We start from the raw sequence: 25,068 nt of genomic DNA, 5'->3' as shown, positions 1-25,068 counted from the left end.
TATTTTACTTGGTTACCAACCATGAATATTCATGTCGTTGAGGAAAATGGAAAAAAAAAAATGAGAGGAGAAGATGGCGGACGTAATGTTTTGCGAGGAAATTAATTTTGGAACTTTTTTACTCTCCGCTCAACCGCGATAGATTTCCATCTTTTTAACGTTTCTCATTCACACTTTTGCATAACCATTCATTTAAAATTAATACGTAATCGATTTCGAAAAGTTTTGAAACGAGATTTTCAGTCATCTTGAATTTTTCAATAATTTTGTTATTTGATTTTCGATATTAATATTGTAAATATCAATGATAGTTTTATTAATTTTTCCATATGCAATATTTATATTTTCACAAATGTGTAAATCCTTTCTATTAATTAAATATCCTTAATTCAAATGATATTTGTTATGTGTTAAATATAATAGTATATAAAAAATAATATATATATATATATAATTACAACTTGAATAGTTTATTATAAAAAAAAATAATAAAAATATAAATCTTTTCTACTAATTAAATATTCTTAGTATAGTAAATTCTTTCTATTAATTAAATATCCTTAATTCAAATGATATTTGTTATGTGTTAAATATAATAATATACAATATCAAAAATAATATATATATATATATATATATATATATATAATTACAACTTGAATAGTTTATTGTAAAAAAAAAAATAATGTGTAAATCTTTTCTACTAATTAAATATTCTTAGTATATAATATCAAAAATAATATGTGTATATATATATATATATAATTACAACTTCAATAGTTTATTATAAAAGAAAATAATGTGTAAATCTTTTCTACTAATTAAATATTCTTAGTATAGTAAATCCTTTCTATTAAATATCCTTAATTCAAATGATATTTGTTATGTGTTAAATATAATAGTATATCAAAAATAATATATATATATATAATAATCACAATTTGAATAATTTATTGTAGAAAAAAAATAATGTGTAAATCTTTTCTACTAATTAAATATTCTTAATATATAATATCAAAAATAATATATATACATAATAATTACAACTTGAATAGTTTATTGTAAAAAAAAAAAAAATAATGTGTAAATCTTTTCTACTAATTAAATATTCTTAGTATATAACATTAAAAATAATATATATATAGTAATTACAACTTGAATATTTTATTGTAAAAAAAAAATTATGCATTTATTATGATGAACTATATTCTAACCTAAAATTTAAATGCTATTCGAATATGTAAATATTGTTGAGAGAACTTTAGAAATAATTATATTTCAAAAAGAATAATGGAAATAATAAAAAGATAGTGTCAAACTAAGAATATTTCGAAGTATGAAGTGTATAATCTAATCAAATTTTTTCACGTTTCAGTATTCATTCTTTGTTGGAGCCCCTATATAGTGTTCGATCTCCTTCAAGTTTTCGGATATCTGCCAAAGACCCAAACTGTCGTCGCCGTTGCCACTTTCATTCAAAGTTTAACGACTTTGAATTCAGCTGCTAATCCAATAATATATTGTCTCTTCAGCACGTCGTTTTGTAAAACTGTAAGGTAAGGTTCCAAGATATGAAAGTAAAGCTTCGGTGCTTTAAGCTAAAGTACCTATTCGAGATTTGAATATATCAAAGAATTTAAACTTAAGAATAAATCGATCGATTTCTCGAGAATTTTAAAAAATTTTAAATTCTTGAAATACTTTTGCTGATTTTTCTGATTTTCGAAAATTAACTAAACAATAATTTGTATAGATAATTTATGAGAAAAAAAAATAAATTTATATGACGATATGAATTTATTTCTATTTAAGGTTAGAATTTTTTTTGTAAATCGATGTGATTTTAAAAAATAAATAAAATGAAAAAACAAATATTCTTTACATTTTATTCTGGAAAGATTAATAATTCAATTGTAAAAGATTTCGATATTATTTTATCTTTTATACAATTAATATAAAAAAAATACAAACCTGTTTAAATCAAACAGAATGATTCTAATTCAACAGAAATGCACAAGTGATATCATGGGTTTCTGGATGGTGTGCGACGAATCCACATCATTGTTTCGGCACTGGTGCTCCAAACAGTAGCACAAGGACGACAGTGACGACATCTTTAACGGCTCAATCTTCGAGAAGAAGCGGTCACATCGCCATGTTACATTCTACATCTAGGAAACGAGTTATGGTGTCACTGGTGTAATAAATGGACGATGAAAAAGAAACCTGATCGCGTTTTCTTGAGTGAGATACAACTTAAATCTGCATAGAATTCTTTCATCGAAAAAAAAGTGAGCTCCTTTTGAGCTTCGACGAAGAGACTACGAGTATTGTTATATGTCACCAAAAATTATCAATGCTCCGTCTATCTTTCTCGTAGACGTGGATTTCTGAAATTTTCTTTTCGATCGTTTATCCATTTTTTTTTTTCTGTCTCAGGTATACGAAAAATTACGAAAAGAGATTGGAACTCTCTGTTACAGTACAAACTATACCTTAATATCAGTGCTGTTTAGCCTGCCATTTTGCAGATAAAGAAACTTGCGGTTAACCAAAAGAGATGCTGAGGGTAAAATTAATAACAAAACTAGCCGAGCGATTGTTTAAAAGTTAAGCTTTGGGCCTGTTACGCCTGCTTTTTATCTAAAGCTTCTCGATATTGCCCGAAACTAGCCGAATATTGCCGATTTCGGCTATCCGAATGTTGACCGAAGTTTCACGATATTGCCCGAACGTTATTCGCGACTTCTTATCGCTCTGTACGTACAAGCAACTACTGAACAACACCAACGTTTTACATTTTACCAACGTACATAATTAATATTAAAGTCATGATTTAGGAGAAAAATATGAATAAAATAAGTTTTTTATGCTCACATTACATGATCAGTATTTAAAGCGAATTTGATCGTGGTGTATGTTTCTTTCATCCTCTAATTAATTCTTTCAGAATCAAATCTTTTTTTTGTCAATTATTCATAATAGAATCGATGTTTTTATAAAAATATAATGCATTAAAGTTTAAGATCTGTTTTACCGAACGGAAATATATTCATTTAACGATTAATTGAAGCATTACATTGATTATATGCGATATCGTAAGAAGGTTAAAATCAAAGATTGTTATATAAAATTTTAAAACTGAAATAGCAAATATAAATAATTTATTAATAATGACATACGAAAAGTAAAGAAGTACAACTCGAATTATCGACTTGTTGAATAAATTTTACTTTGATGAAGCTGTTTCAAACATTTAGGAGGATGGAGGGAACATTAGCCTGGCGAATCGATCAATTTACGTGGAAAATGATACGCTCAAAATATACATATATGTACATATATACATAGCGAACATCAGCTTCATGTGTACATCATATACACATATGTGTCTATATACTGTACGTATGTAACGTAAGCATATACATATACATACAAATACAGGGTGGTTCAATAACTTCCGTTACCTTAAATATCTCATATATTTCTTTACGAAAGTTGTATCTATAGCATGGAACTATAATATGTATATAATAATTTTTTTATACGTGAAAGAATAACCTGGATACCAAAATATGATAAAATATGATAATGTAATTACAATAAAATAAATAAATGTTAAATAAACAATTTATTATCAATTTATCAATTCTTAAAAAATCCTTAGTGCCTGTGAAACGAATAAATTGAGAAGCAATTTGATCATTGTTCTTATCTTTCTTAGTAAAAATTTTTCATGTAGCATTTTATTATTTTTCAATATTTATTGAAATACATTTATCACTGATAATCATTACCATTAATAAGTATAAGATACCTATTTCATATATCAAAAAAATCCTAAATAGTATTTTCTAGAATTATTTTTTTTAACGAAAATATTCCAAAAAAAAAGAAATAATAAAAACTTCATCAAATTTTATCATTTTATCTACAGATGATAAAAGTTAGATAGTCAAAGTTATCAAACCACCTTGTATAAGCAGACACATACGTGTAATCATAAATGTGTAATATATTCATGTATTCCATTTGCTCGTGATCGTCGCGAAAATGTCCCTGCCCTCGGGAAGGGTAATTTTGCGAGCGATCTACGAGAACGATAAATCGATGCCCAATATTTTTCTCGACTCGATCGATGCGGAACATCGCAATTGTACAGCATATTCACCTTTGTATCTCTAAATGACACCGAATAACCTTTATAGTATATCTACGAACTCTATTAAGTGAAATCGAAAGTTCAACGATAAAAGGGATTTTCTCGTACAAAGATTCGATCGTCGATGAAATTGAACGGAGAATTTAATCGAGTTATTTCAACTTTCGTACTGCGTATCGCGTGTTCAAATTAAATCGTACTCTAATATAAGTTATGTTTAAAGAGTAATATAGATGAAATTGTTTTTTAAAACTCGTTTTATTCTTTATTTATTGTATATTTTATTTAAAAAAGGAATATGTTACCATATATTTATATTTTCATCATTAAAGAATTTGTACATATTATCGAATAAATTCGTCCACGATATAAGAATATTAATATATTTTTTTAACTCCTTATTTTCAGATAATTTAATAATTTATTTATTTATTTATTTATTTATTTTTACAATTGCACAAATAAGTGCAAAATCAATTTTTGACGTAAGTAAAAAAATTTATCTTCAATTTTTTATTTTCATATCTAACTTTTAACATTGAAAAACTGTATGAAATTGTGAGAATGTAACCCAATTCAAACTCAAATTGCAATTGTTCCCGATTCAATTTTTATCGATATATTTGTGATATTTTTCTGATTAAAATAAAATCAAAAAAGAATATAATTGTATTTATTTATTTATTTAATATATGAAAAAAAAATTATCGTTTATTATTATTACATTAGAGTCGTTATTATATCGAATCGATAATTGCAAAATCTCTGAATTTTTTAAATCAAATCTTTTTCTTTATTAATTTTTCTAAGAAACAATATCTCCTTGATCTCTTTTGATTAAAATCTCAAAGTTTTCTCTTTTGTTCGTAATATTTTTTTTCTATTAATATTTCTTTTAGATAATTACAAAAGTTTCTCTCTTCGATAATTGCAAATTCATAAATCTTTTTCTTTCGCTGTATTTACTCTATATAAATCAATGATATATTTCCTAACCTAAAAAATTTCAAATCAAATCCAATGTCTGTTTACACTTAACCAAATAATATGTAAAATTACGATCAATCTTAACGGAAACAATGTTATCTCTCATTTCTGATTGCTCTAAATGTCCAATTACCGTGTTTAAGTATTTGAAACAACATTTAAAACTCGTGATATAACCTAGTTCATGATCGATACAATTAAGTCTACTTCTAATTTACCTGCTAATTTGTCTTCAAACACTCTCCCCTTTTGTTCTCCTTTTTCTCTCTCCCTTTCTCTCTTCCACTCATTTTACGTAATTTCGCCCACGTCTCGAACTCGTAAATTCTTTACGAGGGCAGACCCACGCACAAACGGACAAATCACGCGGAAGGAAGGCCGCCACTGTGCGAAATAAAATTTCTTCGCGTTTCTCCATTTCCTTTTACGGCCTATGCTTGTACCGGTTATAAAATTCAACGGCATGGTGGCGCCACGATAAAGAGAGGGATGCCTCGAAACGATCCTTTACATCGTCTCTTATTTACTCGCTCGAAACGATTTGCAACGACGATTCCGCGAAACATAATTAATTTTAATACATTTTTAACTTTGAACTATATCTCGTACGACAAGTTGCAAACAAGTTTTCTTAAAAAAAAAGGCAGACAAGAGCAAGATTATTTCCGAAATTGTGAAATCAAAAATAAATGATAAAGCATCATTATTTTTTATTACTTTTTATTTCACAATTACATTATAACTTTTAGATAGGCAAAAATATTGAGTTATAAAAATCATTTAAATTTTAAATTTATCAATTTTTATATCTTTAATGTTATATATAGCTGACAAGTTTTTTCGAAGAAGACAAAAAGTTACATAAAATTATCAAAAAAATATTCGATAAAATATAGCGTTTTACAAAATATTTGAATAAAAAGGAAAATCGTTATTGATATTAAATTTTCTTTCTTTTTTTAAATCGTCTTTTTTTTAATCGTCATGTTGTAAAATACATGTACAAATTATTTATATTTGATATAAAATACGTCAGTATGTCATAAGTAAAATACGTCATACATCAGTAAAAGATTAAAATCAAAATTAGAGAGAGCTTTACAATTTGCAGATAAAACAATTCAATTATTCATAAGATTCATTCGAACAATAAAGTATAAAATTTTACAATTTTACTAACAAGAAAAAATCCCCAATCTGAAAATTCAAAAAATTATAAAATCAATTTTTTCTTTTTCTATCCAAAATTATTTTAAGCGGATGAAATCAACCCCTAAAAATTCGACTATTTTTCTTTACTTGAACATTATAAAAAATATAAAAAAACTTTTCTCAGATAAAAGTTGTTTCTTTTTATTTTCACCATCGTCTGGTAAAATTGTTTATAAAAAGTTATAAATAAAAAAATTAATTTTGTTTAAATTTATTTTTCAACTCAAAATAAATATTTTATTAACTTTCATTGGTGAATTTTCATTAATTTTTTTCCAAAAGGATTCTTTTCTTGTAAAAATCAAAATTTAATTCAACAAATATATCTTATTATAATTAAAATATTTAATTAATTGTCACTGGTTATTTTTTTTTTATATTCATGAAAATTCCAATTGATAAAACAATTTATATTAATATATTAATAACATTATAAATATTCAATTTTATATATAGTTATATATAAACATTCAACTTGCATTTAAATTCGATCTTTAAATTCACATCCAATATTATTATTTCATATTTAATTATACATTATAAATTTTAAATAATTTCACTGAATTGTGAAATTGCACACTTCATACGCGATTTAATTAAAATTTCAAGAACGTTGATAAATTGATACAAAAGATAAATTTTAAATAATGGAAAAAAAAAAAAGCGAAAAATTTTCAAGAATCTCACGTTTCCAGGTAACATCAGTTCAAAGTAAAACAAGACGTAATATCTTTAACGTCATTATAACTGACAAGTTCTCAAGACACACTTTTATAAATTTTCATCCGCTTTCATTTTGCTTATATCGTAAAAAAAGTTGCATAAAGTTATCAACAAATATTCGATAAAATATATTCGTCTCGCAAAGTATTTCAGTAAAAAGGAAAATTTATCCTTTCTTTAAAATTTTTATTCGAACGAAGGTACAGAATCTCACGCATCGTCTAATAGCACAAACATGAAAAGATTAAAACCAAAACTTGAAAATTTTTCATTTTTTTTTTTCACTATTTAAAATGTGTTATATCGATTAAGAAGAAATTAAAACTTATACTTTTTTTTTTAAATATTAGTATTTTAAATTATTATTTTCAATTATTTTACCACAAATTTCTTATTTATAAGTATTTTTATAAAAATATAATCTAATATTATTTTATCATTTCTATTAAATATATATTTTCATAATAAACTTCAATATATAAATATTCTAAGCAAAAGAAACAAAGTTCGAATTTGTCTCTTGCATAATTATGCAATAAAAATATAAATTTTCGAATATAATTTTTGCATATAATTAACTTAATAAAATGAAACAAATAACGAGCAACTAGCGATTACTCGAGGCAATCAGGGAAAATTTCAGAGTATCAGGATCGTTGTCTTTCGTTCGTGAAACATTTCTTTTCCTTCTACTTTTTAAAAAAAATACCTCTCACGATATTATGTAAAAGCAAAAAAAGGAAAGAAAAGAAATCATCATTTCTTGATGATCCAGGTCGCAGTGGACCTGCTGATCCACAATTTCAAACACCCCTCTAACACCCCTTTTATTTATCGACAATAGTACAATCGCCGAGAATCTCTGAACAACATGTCTTGTGTACATTATCAGCAATCAAATCCATCGAAGGAGAGAAGTTACTTCGATGGCCAATACAGTAACCGTTACAATTTACCTCCGCAATATACACCGCGATCCGACAATTATAGAAACGGTATGTATCGTGACTTCGTGTCCGAGGCAGCCAATTCATTACGTAAGCATCGATCAATTTTGTTCCAAAGTTTAAATGAGAAAAAAAAAAAAAATCTTTGATTAATAATTTAACTCTTTCGAGACGAGTTTTATAATGGTTCTGGCAAATTTGATACGTTACAATCGCACGAAGTACGATAAATAGGTTAAAATTGAATCTGAATTTTCAAAATGGGATTATTATCTTGTTAGAAAAAATTGTAATAAATTTAAAATCCTCGAGAGAGTTAATAGTAATATATAATAATAAAATTTTTGAGAGTATTTTTTATAAATTTTTCTTTTATAATAAACTAATCATAATTATTATAATTAAAAGTTTTAATTAATTTAATAATCATTGATCGTAGATAATTATACTTTTGATTGATTGAATCAATTTATTTATTTTTAATATGATTTGTAATCATATTGTATGTACATATTTTTGAAATATGTACATTTTTTTAAAAATAATACATTTTATTATTAATATATTTTGGAAATATATTTAGAATAAAGAGTGTGTATTTACTATAATATGTAAATGCAATCTATAATTTTTAATATAATTTTCATTTCAAACAATTTATTTAATCTTTATATATACTTTTAGTATATTTATTATTATATAGAATAAGAATTAAAGATTGAAACTAAAGATATAAAATAATTTTTCAATCTTTTAGAAATTTATAATTGTAACTATTTCAATTATATATTATTTAAGCTACATCAGACTTTCTCTGTATTTTATTTTTATTACTATAATAAATATACATATCAAGTATTCAAATGATTATAAATTAATTGATCAAATTACTAGATTAATGATTACAATTATTATGCTTACCTTCGATAATCAATTTGCTTAATTCTGTTACATTCAAAATAATAAAATTATTATTAATATGAAAAATATATTACACTTGAATTGATTATTTCATTCTTGCAATTTGCAATCTTAGGTTATTGTACCACAGGATGGAGAGAGTTAGAGTTTCAAGGAAATCACGAAGGATTCAAGGAAACTCCGACATCAGGTAAAATAATTAATAAAGTTTTCACTTAAAAAAAAATTCACGATGCGAGCGCCTCTCTTTGTGGGTGCAGATATAAGAATACTAAAAATGCGTAAGCATGTATGCATTGTGAAAAGAATAATCCGTTTGACTTTAAATATCTCGATGTCAACCACTGTATGTGTTGCTTATATTTCCATTATCGATTATTTATGTGATATATCATAGTATTTAAAATATTTTTTCATATATGCTGCTTTTGACGTGATTAATAAAAGTTTTTTTTGATTTATGACAACTTTAATTGAAAATTTTATTATAAAGAATTAGAAATATTATTCATCGTGATATACAGAGTCCATTAATTTTTTAAATTTATTATACTTCAAAAAGGTACAAACGTAAGTTTTTATTAAGTTATGGATATATTTTTAATTCTTAATTGAAAGTTTTGGTTATAAATGAATCTCATTAATGATAATATATATTATAGAATTCATTAACGTTTGAAGTTTAAACATTAACCTCAAAAAATCATACAAACATAGATTTCTATTAAATCGTACATATCTTTTGTATTTATAATAAAAATTTAACAATGTTATTTAAAAATTTTTTTCTAATCGTATATATTATATTATTATATGATGATGTTTCATAATTTGATTATTGAAGTTCAAACGTTCTTATGAAGTTGCAATAATTTTTAGAACATAGTATAATTTTTAAAATGCTTTTTCGAACACATTGCTTTTAACAAGAAACTATCTATAGTAAAATTATAATGATCCATATTATAATTAATTATACGAAAAATAATTAATTTAATAATGATGAATAATTGAATTAATGAAATAACTCGTAACATAACCTCAAAAAAAAGATGTAATTTCTTCTAACACTTTATAGCAGTATCGTGTTATGCACGATTCTATTTAAAAATTTTTTAAATATATGATATATTAAAAATTTTCATTTTGTTAGGAAGAGGTGAACCATCTTATGGAGATACTCGATTACAAGCAGGAAGGACTGCACCGACTTATAAACAGGAGACAGCAAAACATGGGGACGCGACCATGATGGAGAAGATACAAACGAAAATGAAATTCCTCGAGGACAGCAATATTGTGATGCAGACGCGTAATCAAAATCTTATCACCGAGAACAAAGCCCTCACGGCTCAGTGAGTATATTAATACGCGGACAATGGACAAATCTTAATCAATATTCTTCTGGCTTGCATCTGAATACACGAATTGGTTGAAAAAAAAGAAAAGAAAAAAAGAAAGGAAAAAATCGAAAAACACAAGAATACGTTCTCTTCTGCTTCGTCATTATTCACATTATTGACTATAAATTTTCTCTATTCTTCGAGAGATTTTCAACATTAATTTTATTATATAGAATATTAACAGTCTAAAGATCAAAATAAATGTAAAAATTAATACAAATATCGATTAAAGTTTATTTATTAAGTTATGATTGTGGATGTTTATGCATTACAATTAAAGAAACGGAAGTTAAATAAATATTTAATTCGTTCTCTATTATCGTAATAAATATTTTATTTTAGATATTTTATATATTTTTGCATATTATGTCTTATAAATTTTTTTACATTTCTTATAAATATATAAACATTTGTAATTATGAGTAAATGAATTTAATTCGAGGTTAAGAAATGATTAATTTTGCGATGATTTTTAATGATTAATTAATTTAATGAAATAATCTGGAAATCATTAAATATATTTGAATTGATTGACAATTATTTTTATATTAAAACAATATAATTAAATCTTTATTTTAAAATCTACTCAAAAAAGAAGACGAATGTTTCTTGATTTTTTTCGTATTTTATTACTAAATAGCAATATTTTTTTTCCGAGAGAAAATAGCGTTGAATAATTTTCGATCCTAACTATTCTTCTTTTGTTAGATTGAAGGAAGAACGGAATGAGATAAAAAGATTAGAGAAGAGGCTGACGTTGCTTCGAGAGGAGCTCGATTTTGAAAGATCGAAGATTGAGGAGATGAAGAAAGAAGCAGAAGATGGAGTACGAATGTCTAAAAGCGGTTTGATTTCTTCTAGAAATTACATTTCAGTATGATCTTTCAGAAAAGACAAATGTCAATGGGTAGAAATACCGAAACATCGACTACGAATATCATACATAAGGCTGATCGTGGAGTGCAAGTCTGGGCAGTATGCATGGGTTGTCAAAGGAAATTGGAAAGTTGTGAGAAACAACCTCCTACTGTCACAATTACAAAGTAAATATGTTATCTTTTATGTCATTATTCTTCTTTTTGTATTCAACAGTGCATTTGTTCAAACAATTCAACAAGGTATACTAAAGGAAAGATGGAACAATTAGTTTCAAATAATGTTCATATAGTGGAAATATATTTCAAGAGTTATTTACATTTTGAATTGTTTGAGTAATTTTTTATTTTGAACGTAGTATTATTAATAAAAAAATAATTGCCAAGAACAATTGTGCAATTCTCAATATTTATAATTTTAATAATATATATAACAATAGATTAATTCCAAGTATAATTTTAATATCAAAAATTAACAAAATATATTTTTATGCTTATAGAAAAATATAATAATTCGAATATTTGAAAAGTGAGAAAATAATAAAATAATTAAAGAATTGTATGAAAAGATAAGTAAAATAAATATCTAAGTGCATATATCCAAGTATAATTAATGCTATAATGCCAGTACTGTTTCACTGATAATCATTATTCAAGTGTTCACATTTTTAAAATGATATGATTGCAATAGATCAGAATTAGAAGTATTGGAAAAGGATATGCAAACTCTTCGAGATACCATAATCGCACGAGAGGAAGCATGGGATAAGGCGATGGAACGAGAACATAATTATAGGCAACAGTTGACAAGATTAACCACAGAGACGATCACAGCTCGTCATCTTTCAGAAACACGCAACGAAGAACTCAAAGTTGCAACAAATACATTATTGGTAATGGTGTTAAGATTCATTAAATGTATGTTATTCATGATCTGTAAATTATGTATAAATTCACATCATGATTTATACGTTATAATTTATTTAATTTTTATTTCTTTCTTCATAAAAATTTCATTGACATATTGATAAAATTTTTCTGATTGAAATGAAATTGAACGTAATAATAAATAATTTTAAAAATAAAAATAAGAAATGGATAAATAAGTATAAATATAAATTTATTGAATATAAATATAAAATATAGTTGGTAATAATGATCATGTATCACATATATAGTTTTATATCTTCTATATGATTAATATTCTAAAAACAATATTTATTCATATTATATTATTCATATTCATATGATAAATAAATTAATTAAAAATTTAGAATTTTTATGTAATACAAAAACATTGTATATACGATTAATAATTGGAAATAATCAATCAATATTTAATTCAATTTCAGGAAAAGGAATCAGAATTGAAGTCGTTACAGAAGGACAACTTGTACCTGAACAAATTAATCGCAAAACTGTACAATTACCAAAGGTGAACAATATCACTTTATTTCTCTTATATCGAGAGTAGACACAATTTTATACTCGTTAAATTTCAATTACAACTTCAGTTTCTTTTAATGTCGAGAACTTCTGACAATTAATTTCTTGAAATAACGTGATGCAATAAGATAAAAAAAATAAAGAAGAAACGAACAGAAATATTCATTAGAATAATAAACAGAGCATGAACAGGAAAAAGCGAGTAAAAAAAAAAAATCGCACGGCATAGAGTCATTCTCACTTTTTATCAGAGAATATAACATAGTATAGTAATCCTTATCGGTTAAAGCGGGTTACACTCTCCGCATTTTAGTCGTTTCATTAGCGAAACGTTCTCCGGAATGTACCGTCGAGAATGTCACTTCTTCGTAACGAGAAGAGCGAGCTTTTCTCTTTACGCCAGACAGCCGAAGATTTCCCTTCGCTTGTCTCTTCCTACGTGCAATAGTAATTTTCTATACGTATAACGTAATTTTAAGACAATAATTCTTTAATACTTGTGGTCAAATCTTGCATGAGAAATACAATAGTAATTTAATTATTTATTTACTTTTTATGATAATTTCTGTGAATTAAAAAATTATGATATACGTATATAGCTATATAACGTGATCCGAAAATTAAAATATTAATTTCTTAATAATTAATTTCGTGTTTTACGTAATAAATAATATAATTTTTATAAATATAATATAATAATTTACAGTAAATAATAGTAATATACGTAATAATTAATTAACATAATAAATAGCTTTATTTTTCTTTATCATTTTTATAATTTATGTAGAAAAATTGTGATATATATTATTGTCTATAAATATAATGGAATTTATATATTTAAATTCAATTGGTTACATTAGAATCGGTTTTAGAAATTTTATCATTCTGTGTAATATTTTTTTGTTATTTCTTCTTCCAAAAAAAATCTTTTATTTATAATATCTCAAAAATCATGATGTTAAATTAAATTTTAATATATCTGATTATAAATTTTAAATGGTAAAATTGGATAATGAAAATTATTTAATTGGTTAATGAAAAATTAAAATAAGTTAAAAAAAATAATCATAAGTTATCTATATATTTTGAAAGAGAAACAATTAAAAGAAAGAAAGAAAAATTATTTTAATATAGTAAACTAATTATTTTAAAAAATTTTAAAATTAAATTTATGATATTATAAAAAGAAATAAACTATTATTATCAATTTATATGTAAGTAAAAAAGTTAACACAAGAAATAAATAATTTTTTATGCTTTATTTTATAATTCTTTTTTTATCATTTTTTTTTTTAATTTTATTAAAATAATTTTGCCACCTTATATATATTATCGATTGAAATTACATTTTTTGGTATGTTTCAAAAATTTAATATTTGTTACTAAAAGTATTGCACAATTCATTTTCTTATCACTTTTCGATAAAAATAAATTTCTATTTAAATTTTTATTTATTTATTAACTTGTTTGTTGTTGAAGTTGAAAAATCAATTATTCTATTTTTTTTTGTAGTTAAAAAAAAGTTAATTCTATATTTATCTAATTTGACTCGTCTGTTCTTTAAAAATAAATTAATTAGAATTATTAAACAAATTAAATTGACTGTTACAATTTTTGCAATTACAAAATTAGAATTATAAATAGTATTATAAGTACTTTTAAACTAAATTAATATTTAAATTATTCAAATAGAAACATAACTGTACATATATATAATATATGATTCTGTATATGTAGATGTATATTTATATTTAAATCTGTATTATAAGATGATAATTTTGGTGTTAATGATAAGTACAAAAATTCTATTGAATTTGTATCATGGATAAGAGAGTTTTTTTGTTGTAATAATTTCCTAATCAATGATATTAATTAATTAATAAAATATAAATTATTAAATTATAAATTGTAGATTATATATACGGTATTATGTATATTATGTATATATTATATATATATATATATATATATATTATGTCGAAAATCTTATGCAGAATTGTATTGATATTAAATATTCACATCTTATAATCAATTTTACAAATAAAAAATATGATTTGATATTTATTCTTGCACTAAATATTACATTACATCAAAAATACAAATCAATTTTTTCACCAAGTTGCATAAATGAAGAAAATGAATTCAAATAAACATAAATTATAAATAAAATTATAAAATAAGAATCTACAATTTATAATCTATTTAACTAATATTATTTATATATTATCATAAATTATTTTACAAATATAAAAGAATCTTATCTATCCAAATATTTATGATCAGTATTTAATCTCTTTTTTTAATCCCTTCCCTTATATAAAAATATTACAACAAAATTCTTGAAAATTACTTTTCGAAAATATTTCTTAAAAGTGGATCTGTGAAAAGTGCTCTCAGAATAAAAATTATTTTTTAATTATTCTGAATATCAACTTATGCAAAATATTTGCTCTTATATCATATATATTACATCTGTTATTATCTGTTATAATTACAAAAAATTAAAATAATTATCGTTTATTATAAAAAAATTTTAAATATTTTAGCATATTAATGAAAATTTAGCGAAGAAAGTTAATAGGTTAAATATGAACATCAATTAATGCAGCCTTTCGGAGTATTTTATTTCTTGGAAGAGACATCAATATTTCTTTTATAAAAGGACTGTTTGACTTGTAATTACAGGGGACAAGAGGGATGTCAAAGGAACATTTTGGCAGCTGAATTAAATGAGAAAGATCAAAGATTTATTGAAGAAATTATTCGACGAATAAATGGGAAAAGTAAGCAGAAACCAAAATCGAAAAGTTGCTGTTCGGAGAAAACAGCACATTGTTGCTCTCATCAATCTACTCCTCGTGAGAAGACTTCGAGATCCGCAAAAGATCAGACAGGTTATACGAAAGAAATAAAACGGTAACTGGTGACTTTATATAAAAGTCTTTTATAACATCAAAATCTTTTATTGAAAATGAAAAATCATAAATTTGTACATATAAAAAAAATTTTAAGGACAAACTAAGTTTTAATTTCGTTAAATAATTATTTTTTATTATTTTAATCACTATTTAATCGTACAATATGTATACAAATCTTACAAGAAAAATATTTATGAAAAAAATAATTATTTTTCTAATATATGTAATAATACATATGATAATATGTATATTTATATTTTCTATATTATCGACTGTTGAAATGTTACCATCGATTAATCAAAAACAAACATCTTTAAAATAATTTTAAAAATATTGAAACAATTTGAATATTTAAATTTTTACAATATTTAAATATTTAAATTAAATTTTTTTTCATAGATTTTTTTTTGTGTCTGATTGATACTGTGTGATAAAATTCAAACAATATATACGTGACTTTATCAATTTTTGATTCATATGTTCTTTATCGTATCTAATTAACATTATATTATAAACGATTTTTTATTTTAAATTTTATTTTACATAATCTTTCATTTTGATTCTTACCTGTTTATTTCAGATATTTTGCAATATTATATATTATATATTGACAAAACTTTTACTTCAAAAATAATTTCCAAGATATCGATTTAATTAACAGTATAGATTTCCATTTTCTTATTCTTTAGTTTAATTTCGGTTGTTAATAGAAGAAAATTCTTTATATGATAATAGAGAAATCTTTATATATCAAAATAGGGATCAAGAATTATCGGCACAAATTAAATATCTTTTATATCTGTATCTATGATTCTTGTGTTGATGAATAATATTGTTTTTTGTTTATTTTATATCTATTGCTCATTATTAAGTCGATAATATAGAAATCTTTATAAAACTATAAAATCTTATAACAAAATATTGGAGATCAATAATAAATATTAATTCAACACAGAATGTGCTTTTGCAATTGCAATGCTTTTTCTTAGGAATTTAGGGATCACTGTAGATATGTGCATATAAAATATATTTACATGTAAAATTAATTTTTTATAAATTAATTTTTTGTAGTATTTAACTTGTGGCGCTATCTTTTGTGATCAAACTTGTCATACATTATTATCAACAGGAAAGAATTTGATAATGCTCTTTAATTATCAATTCTTGTTTAAATGTTAAACTTTTTTATATATAATCATCGATAGTGAACTCAATAAATCCAATATTTTATAAAACTTTATTATATATTCTAAATATCGATCACATAAAAATTCATGGTATTTTTACATTTTTATGTTTTTTTATGACTTATTATGGCTCGTAGAAATTATATGAATGATTAAATATAAAATAAATAAATAGTTAACGAAATTTTCATTTATTAAAAATTTGAAATATTAAAAATAATGTTCAAATAATGTTAAAATATTAAAAATAATGTATTCTACAATACTCGGGTTAAAGAAAAGCAATATGAAAATTAATATTTTATATTATTTTTCAATATAATATAAATAATATAATTATATAATAATATATATAATTATATAATAATTATATAATTATTATATATTATTATATAATAATAATATATAATAATTATATAATAATATAATTATACAATGAAATTCATCAATAATATTTTAGCTCTCAATGCTCTATTGCTCAAAATATAACATTATTTATAATAGTTTTAACAAATTTTTTGAAAATAATTTTATTTCATTCAAAATATTTTGCTACAATTTAATATTAATAATTATAAATTTTATATTCAAAATGTAAATCATCATATAAAAATGTATAGCAATTATGCAATAAATTTTCAAAATTATTTATTTAGTGTTTTTTATAATTCATCCTTTTTTTATTATATTTATTTTTTGTTATTATTTATGCTACTGCTAAATAATTACTCGATACTTCCTTGATGAAAGAAATATTTAGAATCATTTCTTTTATATGCATAAATTTCATACGCAATGCGACAAAATATCTATTTTCATAGTAAAATCGAAATATCAAAATGTTGATTTTTTTTCACATAATATTTTTTATTACCTATTTTATTTTTTAAAAAAAATTTAAAACTACAAACAAATAGCAAATGCGTAAATCATCAATTTTATTATTTTAAAATTTTGTTTAAAAGAGAAGAATAAAATATGTAAAAAGATTTTAAAAAAACATTAATCTCATCATTAATAATATTATTTTATATTATTATGTTCCTTACAAGATATATGTATGTGTAAAACATATTAAATAAATAAGAATGAACACAATTTTATTATTGAATAAAATTGATTTTGTGTCTTATCAATCAAATGTGATTATTAAAATTTTTAATTAAAAATTAATAATAATATTTCGATTATTATCTTTCTCATCTCAAAAAAAATAATTATTAAATGAAGTATAAATTATTATAATTATTATTCATTTATATATTTTTATATATTATTGCATAAAACAAAAATCCAATAGTTTTATTACTTTCTTATGTATGAGAAGAAAACTTTTATGAGTTAACATGTAATTGGCAATTGTTTGGTTGAACTCCTTTATAAAAATAATGCTTTTCACTATTTACTTTCACTATACTTATATAAATATAATAATGAATAAGTATAAATATACTTATTCATTATTTTTATTAAATGCAAATATCTAAAAAAATATATTTCCTAATATTTTATAAATAAGTTTTTCAGTTTTCTTTTTCTTCTATGGCACTTTGCGATTTATATAATTTCTTTAAATCAGAAATAGTACTTTTATTGCTATTTAATTCTGGAGGTCGTCCTATTCTTTGAGTTTCTACAAATGATTTGTTCTTTTCGCTTGAAATATGTTCCACAGATGCTTGATCCTCGGTTGATTTTGTCATTTCTTTGCTCCACTTCGTTAACCATTCATTGCCTGTAGTCTTAAAGAAACAGAAGATACGATTATTATATTTTTCTTTTAATTTTTTTTTTCAATTTTCAAGAATTTATATCTTGTCAAGAATGAGGTAGAAGAAAGAATTATTTGAATTTACTTTCTTATTATCGTTTTCCGATGTAACCACTTTTAACTTCTTTTCCATCATATCTAATTTTTCCAATTCTTTCCGCAATTTACTTTCCAATTGATATTTAGCCACCGCTTGAGCTAATGGACCCAGGTCTCCTTTTACTGCTGCGCTGAGCATCGCCTGTATGAAGATAGTAAAATTGTAACAAATGAATTATATATTTAAACATAAAATAATTATTTAATTATCAATTAATTAAAAATTAATCAAATAAAGTAATTATCAAGTAATCAAGAAAATTTTGTTAATTTATTAGTTAATTTATAGTTAAATTTTATTTTTTACAATGGAAAAGAAAAATATAAAAAACTAAATGTAATAAATATGCACAAAAATGTATAATTATAAATATCTATCCAATTTTAAATTTTACTAATTATTTATAGAATAATATTGTAGATTTCATAATGCAGAATTTTTTATTTTATATTATATTTTATATTATATTATTTATTATATTTTTTATCATAAAAAAAATAACAAAAGTTTCTTAGTTACGTAATATATGGTGGCTCATAAAAATACTATTTTATAGAAAAATTCAGTTAAAAAAATTTTGATTTTAATGAGAATATAATAGGTGCAAATATATGGAAAAAAATTTTTCCAATGAAAAATTATTTTGAATAGTTAAAATAAACGAGTTTTAATATCTTTCTATGTTTTAAATAAAATTCTATTTGAATGAGATAAAATAATAGAAAATTGAATTTGAACATCATGTAATTTAAAATTTTATCCTAAGTCATTAAGAATACAGAATTTTAAAAAATGTTAAAAAAGTTCTTTGAGCGTTGATTTCATTTTTGTTAAACAATATTCATATTAAAAAAAATTGCTTCATATACACAAAATTTCATTAAAAATAAAAAATGATTCATTAAAATATTATAAATATTAAATATTATAATAAGAAAATGTTCAAATATTTTCATGAGCCATTCTATGAATACGTATGAATAAAAAAGAACACCTTACCAATTTTAATGATATTAAAATGTATTGTTAGCGAAAATTGATGAACGTTGATTTTCATTTCATTGATGTCTTTGACATTATGTCAATTTGACAGATGAGGAACACATTAAGTTGCGAAAATGAAGAATGGATGAGAATTAATTATATACACAATTATCGATAATTACCGATTATTTGTTGAAAAAATACTCACATCTCGACGTCTTTTAGTATCTGTATTACCAATGGGTTCAGTTTCCATTTGTGGTCCTAATTCAAATAACATTTGGAAATCTGCATGCTCGCCAAGCCGGAAACCAATGCCTATCCTCGAATCGGTACCTATTGGCATAAATAAAACAATTTTAATTAACCGAGTTTACAACTTGTATTTATCTGCAGTATATTAACATTTATATTCGTATTGAATTCGATTTTAGAAAATCGATTCTAGATGTCAAAGTAAAAGTCAATAATAAAAAATATTAATTAAATTTTATTTATTTAAATTATAAGCAATTTAAATTCACATTAAATTAAATGAAATTATTGTGTTTCTCTCTCATTTCATATAATATAATCTTAAATTAATTATAATTTAATAAGTAAATTTCAATAAACATCTTTTTATATATTTGGCATCTACAATCAACCATATATCACGAATATTATATCAATACATTCAAACAATAAATTCTGTGTGTGTGTGTATATATATATATATATATATGTGTGTGTATATTATTCTCTTTAATTAAAATTTTTATTTATCATTATTTTAATATTTCAAACTGTATTGAAATATCTGAATATTTTCAAATATTTTCAATATTTTAATTTTCTATATTTCTATGTTTTTTACCTTTTCAGAAGATTCTTAATATTGTTTATAGAAGTATATAAAGTTGATCTAACCTGTTTTTCTTAATAAGTGCAAAAAAAATAGAAATTCAGTTTTCTTGAATGTTTTAGAATATTAAATAAGATAGTTTTAATAAAATCTAGAGAGAGTATACTAGAAATAAGCTTGAAAAAGCGAAACACGACTGGTCAGTGAAAGTGGTATGTATTCGCGTGACGACGATAAAACGTTCTCAATGCAAATCATGCCTGAGAATGTTTTATTTTCATTTTATATTTGAAAATAGCTAGACATGAGCAAGTTGTAATTTAATCTCGTTACCTTTCTTGATTGGTGGAATGTTGGAATATATCAACGAAAGTATTGTTGGCAACTCTTCCGGGATAACGAGACATGTTGCACCTGAAACAATTAATAATAATGTTTCTATTACTATGTCTATTATTTACGTCTATTATTATGTTATTATTTATTATTTAGACTTATTTTTCAACGAAGATTTTTACCATATTATCAATCTTTATATAATAATCATTATTAATAACTTCATAATAATTATTTTGGAATGAATCTTTTTATTATTATTTATTAATTTTTATTTATCTTTCTTTTAAAAATTTATAGTACTAAACTGAAAAGATAGATCAAATTTGAAATTTATATTCTTTTAATTATATTGAAACTTATGTATTTGATTTAATATGTATTTACAATTTTGTTAAATAGGTTATGAATGGGATATGCCTAGTTAATTGTCATAATTTTTGCCTTTTGTTTGTTGCGAAATTATCTCCTTTCTCTAATTGAAACTAAAACTTTAATTTTTTAAGACACACTCATAATTTTAGAAAGTCAAGATACACTTCAAAAAAAGAAAACGTCAACGCTGTTTTCTATCTTATTCAGAAATGCTTTTTCTATGTTTTCTACCAGTAAAAACTTTCTTTTCTAAAAGAAACCGTTAATTGTAAAAATAAATGTAAATTTCTCAAAATATCTATATCCCTATTTAACTGTCACTTTTATAAGTTATAATGAGTTTGAATTAAATAAAATATTATTTTCTGAGTTAATAATTTTTAATATAATAATAATATAGAAAATTTCCTTGTAACAATTTTTTATCAGTATCCAATTTCCAAATTTTTTATTTTTCTCGTTATGTGCTAAACAAAGTGTTTAAAAAAAAATTTAATTAAAATCTATAAAGCACATTGACATATTTAAATATTTATTGCAAATATACTCTATTACTTTTCTACTTTTTTATAAATATTTATAGATATTTTTTTCTACAGATTATGATCAATAATTTATGCGAAACTTATTAACAGTTTTTTTACTTTCTGTTGAAAATAGGCGAAGGACGGAATATATGTAATGTATAATCACCACTTACATTCATAAAGAAGCATCAGGATACACAATTTCACTAATACGTTTGTTATGTTCGACATTTTTCCATCAAATAGACCTACACACATGGAAATTACACGATTTTCATTCTGTAAATCTTTCACTTTTGATTAAAATCCTCAATTATCGATCATGATTTCTTAAATCTTATTTAGGAATAAAATAAATTATAACATTATAAATGATAGTAATTATTTTAATCGCCGCAATCTATTATTTCCACATTCAACATTCTTGAAATTAATTAATTGTAATAATTAATATTATATGCAATTAGGAAATTCGAGATTTTTATTTGCATTAAAACGTAATTTTAATTTTTTTTTATGATAAATCATCATATTTTTGTAATTTTATTGATAAAAAAGACACTAATAAATTAAAATATATATAAATATAAAATAAATAAATTAATTTAAAATAAATAAATGAATCGATATCGCAAATCTAAATATATCTCTCATTTTTCTTTCACTTGTCACTTATTTTCACTCAATACTTTTCTTGTCGCCTATGTACTAAAAAATGTCAGTAAAACATGGAAGTGAATTCGAATTGTTAAATTTAAAAAAACTTCAATAGCTTATACGATTAAAAATTTTGTACTATTTTTATAATTAATTTCGAACTGATTAAATTTGAGAAGAAATTACTATATTGGCCCACAAACAATGTGAATTTTAATAATGCAGATTTAGTTACAGATTTTTTTTCCAACAAATTTCATAATGTTTATAAATCATAAATTATATTTAACACATACATGCACGATAATATATTTTCTTTTTCTCACATTTTGCTTAAACAATCTATTTGCTTAAACTAATTTTCTAATTCATTTTATATTTATTTTATTATAAGAAAATTATACAATGAACACACAATTTTACATTGACTCTCAACTTATGCCGAAAATTAATATCTTTAACTTCGCGTTGTTTGAGGGCCATCTGTAATTGGTTTCGTGAACTTTTTTTATTGTCAACATTAAAATAACACTGATGGTAATCTTTTCTTTCTTAAGATTCAATCAAAGATCAATATGTTTGAAATTTTTCGTAGAAATTCCAGAGGCAATGTTAATCAAAAAATTAATGAAATTAAAATATTTCTATTTTTTTTCGAACACACTATCACATAATGAAAATCAATATCAATAAGGAAAGAAAGAATAACGATCCAAACGTTCGGAAGATGCAAGATCTCGACTCACTGATTCTCGATCGATCTCAACGAGCGCGAAAATGTTCACCAACTAGACGTACATCTGTGACTCTTAGTACTTACATGAAAGTGAAATCTAAATGTCTGGCAGGTAACGGGACTTTGAGCTGAGCTATGGCACGTCGCGCGCGCGATCGAATGCAATCGCGTTTCTCGACAGTCGGTGCGAGAAAGAGCTCTCGAAAAAAGTGTTCGAGTGAAAGGAGATGTCGGATTGGGGATCGAGGTCAAAGAGACTCAATAGATCGAGGATGAACTCTCTCTACGTTTCCTTGTTATCCCCTCCATTTAAAGATATTTGAATAGTAATAAATATTGTACTTTAATGTAGATAGAATTGAAAACAAAAACATGATTTATACGAATAATATATTCATGAAAGATCTTTGGAAGATTTCGATTCTAAAGATCGAAATTTTATACGAAAATATCGATTAAAACTTGTTTATTAAGTTATAAGCAATTTAATTTTGGATTAAAAACGTTTGCCTGTAGATAGGCAAACTGTGCGACATTAGCATTACATATTATATTGCATTGTCATTTAATGGAATTTTTAAAAACAATGTATTCGTATTATTTTACATTAAAAAAAGAAAAAATTAAAAATAAAAACAAATATTAGAAGACTATTATTTATAAAATAATTTTATAAATAAATATTATTATAGAATTATGTAGAAAATATATTATATTTTTATTTTATATAGAAAATTTCATTTAATATGCACTTGCATTTTCCACATTATAATTTTATAATTTTATATATATATATATATATATTTATATATATATTTTTGCTTATTATATTATATAAAAAACTAGTTATAGTTAATATATAAAAAACATTTAAGACGATTAACTTTGATTTTTTCTTAAATACAAAATATCTGTAGAAAAGTAAATAATTAACAAAAAATTAAAGTTAAAATTTGTTCTTTTTTTTTTTAATTAATCCAGCATTTTTAATTTTTATTTAAATGAAATTTTGATTATATCTTTACTATTGTTATACTTGGATTCAATGTAAATGAAATATTTTTTCTATTTAATTGAAACATAAGAAGTTTTATTTTTTATTTCTTATTTTTTTGATATATTATTCGCAAATAGATTAATCTAATATTAATCTATTAATCTAAATAATCTTTCATATACAATAGTATGATTTTAATATATTATAGATAGATATTTTCTAAGTTATATAAATATTATATAAATATTTTATAATTTAAATTATTTTAATATTTATTTTAAAATATTTATATAACATGATATTAAAATATATAAATTATATGAGACTTTAGTTTTAGAAGATCAATTTTAGGTACTAAAACTAACATAAAAATTAATATACAAAAATATTGCTTATTTATTAAATTATAAACAATTTAATTTTAAACAATTAAACAATTAAACAATTCTAAACAATTAAAAATTAGGTAAATTAAAAATTAGATAGACAAACTGTGTAATATTAATAGAATATTTTAATATTATTTAATTTTATTAATCATTAGCCGATTAATTAATTTATGCTATGAAAATGTTAAAAACTGATATTCATTTTAGATGCATAATAATTATTCTAAAATTTCAGAATTATTTTGAATTATTAAAACTATTTAGAATATAATGTAATATTTCATCCAGTATTATTTTTATTGATTATTGATTATTAATAAGTAAAAACAAAATTGAAAGTATATAAATCTTTTATTCTTATTTTTAATCTTATTCTGGATTGAAAAATCATCTTTAAATTTTTAGATATTTGTAATTAAATATCTAGTACATAATAGTTAAATAATTAAATAATGATGAAAAATAATAATCTTCACAACTCTATGTTTTAAAAATTACTCCAGTATTTTCTGAAATAAAAAAAGAGTATTTAGATAAATCTAATTCTAAATAATTATAAATAAGTCATTAT

The 25,068-nt window shown here is 22.7% G+C and overlaps 3 protein-coding genes across 7 annotated transcripts in view; 2 read left to right on the top strand and 1 right to left on the bottom strand.

Annotated features, from left to right (window-relative positions):
- LOC726935 (cardioacceleratory peptide receptor) overlaps positions 1–4,534 on the top strand; it is an 81,779-nt gene extending 77,245 nt beyond the window's left edge. For all 3 annotated transcript variants that reach the window (XM_001122652.4, XM_006557763.3, XM_016917134.1), the window contains 2 exons: positions 1,376–1,556; positions 2,008–4,534. In XM_001122652.4, coding sequence (XP_001122652.2) covers positions 1,376–1,556; positions 2,008–2,203 — 377 coding nt within the window. In that variant the 3' untranslated portion in view covers positions 2,204–4,534. The remainder of the gene's footprint in view (positions 1–1,375; positions 1,557–2,007) is intronic.
- Positions 4,535–7,955: 3,421 nt separating this feature from the next.
- LOC100576779 lies at positions 7,956–15,681 on the top strand. Its single transcript, XM_026445904.1, has 7 exons — positions 7,956–8,079; positions 10,106–10,307; positions 11,064–11,181; positions 11,244–11,398; positions 11,922–12,123; positions 12,583–12,665; positions 15,362–15,681. Exons 1-7 carry the CDS (start codon positions 7,956–7,958, stop codon positions 15,594–15,596), a joined length of 1,119 nt encoding a protein of 372 aa, XP_026301689.1. The 3' UTR covers positions 15,597–15,681.
- A 2,439-nt stretch (positions 15,682–18,120) lies between these two features.
- LOC726864 lies at positions 18,121–23,290 on the bottom strand. 3 transcript variants are annotated; one of them, XM_006557760.3, is made up of 6 exons: positions 23,196–23,290; positions 21,892–21,966; positions 20,814–20,894; positions 19,845–19,972; positions 18,638–18,793; positions 18,121–18,523 (listed from the first exon to the last, which is right to left on the bottom strand). In XM_006557760.3, exons 2-6 carry the CDS (start codon positions 21,947–21,949, stop codon positions 18,305–18,307), a joined length of 642 nt encoding a protein of 213 aa, XP_006557823.1. In that variant the 5' UTR covers positions 21,950–21,966; positions 23,196–23,290; the 3' UTR covers positions 18,121–18,304. The 3 variants fall into 3 exon arrangements, with proteins under 3 accessions (XP_006557823.1, XP_016772640.1, XP_006557822.1); XM_016917151.2 differs by lacking the exon at positions 23,196–23,290 and adding an exon at positions 22,672–22,801; XM_006557759.3 differs by lacking the exon at positions 23,196–23,290 and adding an exon at positions 23,122–23,195 and having other exon boundaries at positions 18,122–18,523.
- Positions 23,291–25,068: the final 1,778 nt, after the last annotated feature.

Source organism: Apis mellifera, linkage group LG16, assembly GCF_003254395.2.
Source record: "Apis mellifera strain DH4 linkage group LG16, Amel_HAv3.1, whole genome shotgun sequence".
NCBI lineage: Eukaryota > Metazoa > Arthropoda > Insecta > Hymenoptera > Apidae > Apis > Apis mellifera.
The sequence above is the reverse complement of the archived record's forward strand: the minus strand, read 5'-3'. Positions and strand labels throughout refer to the sequence as shown.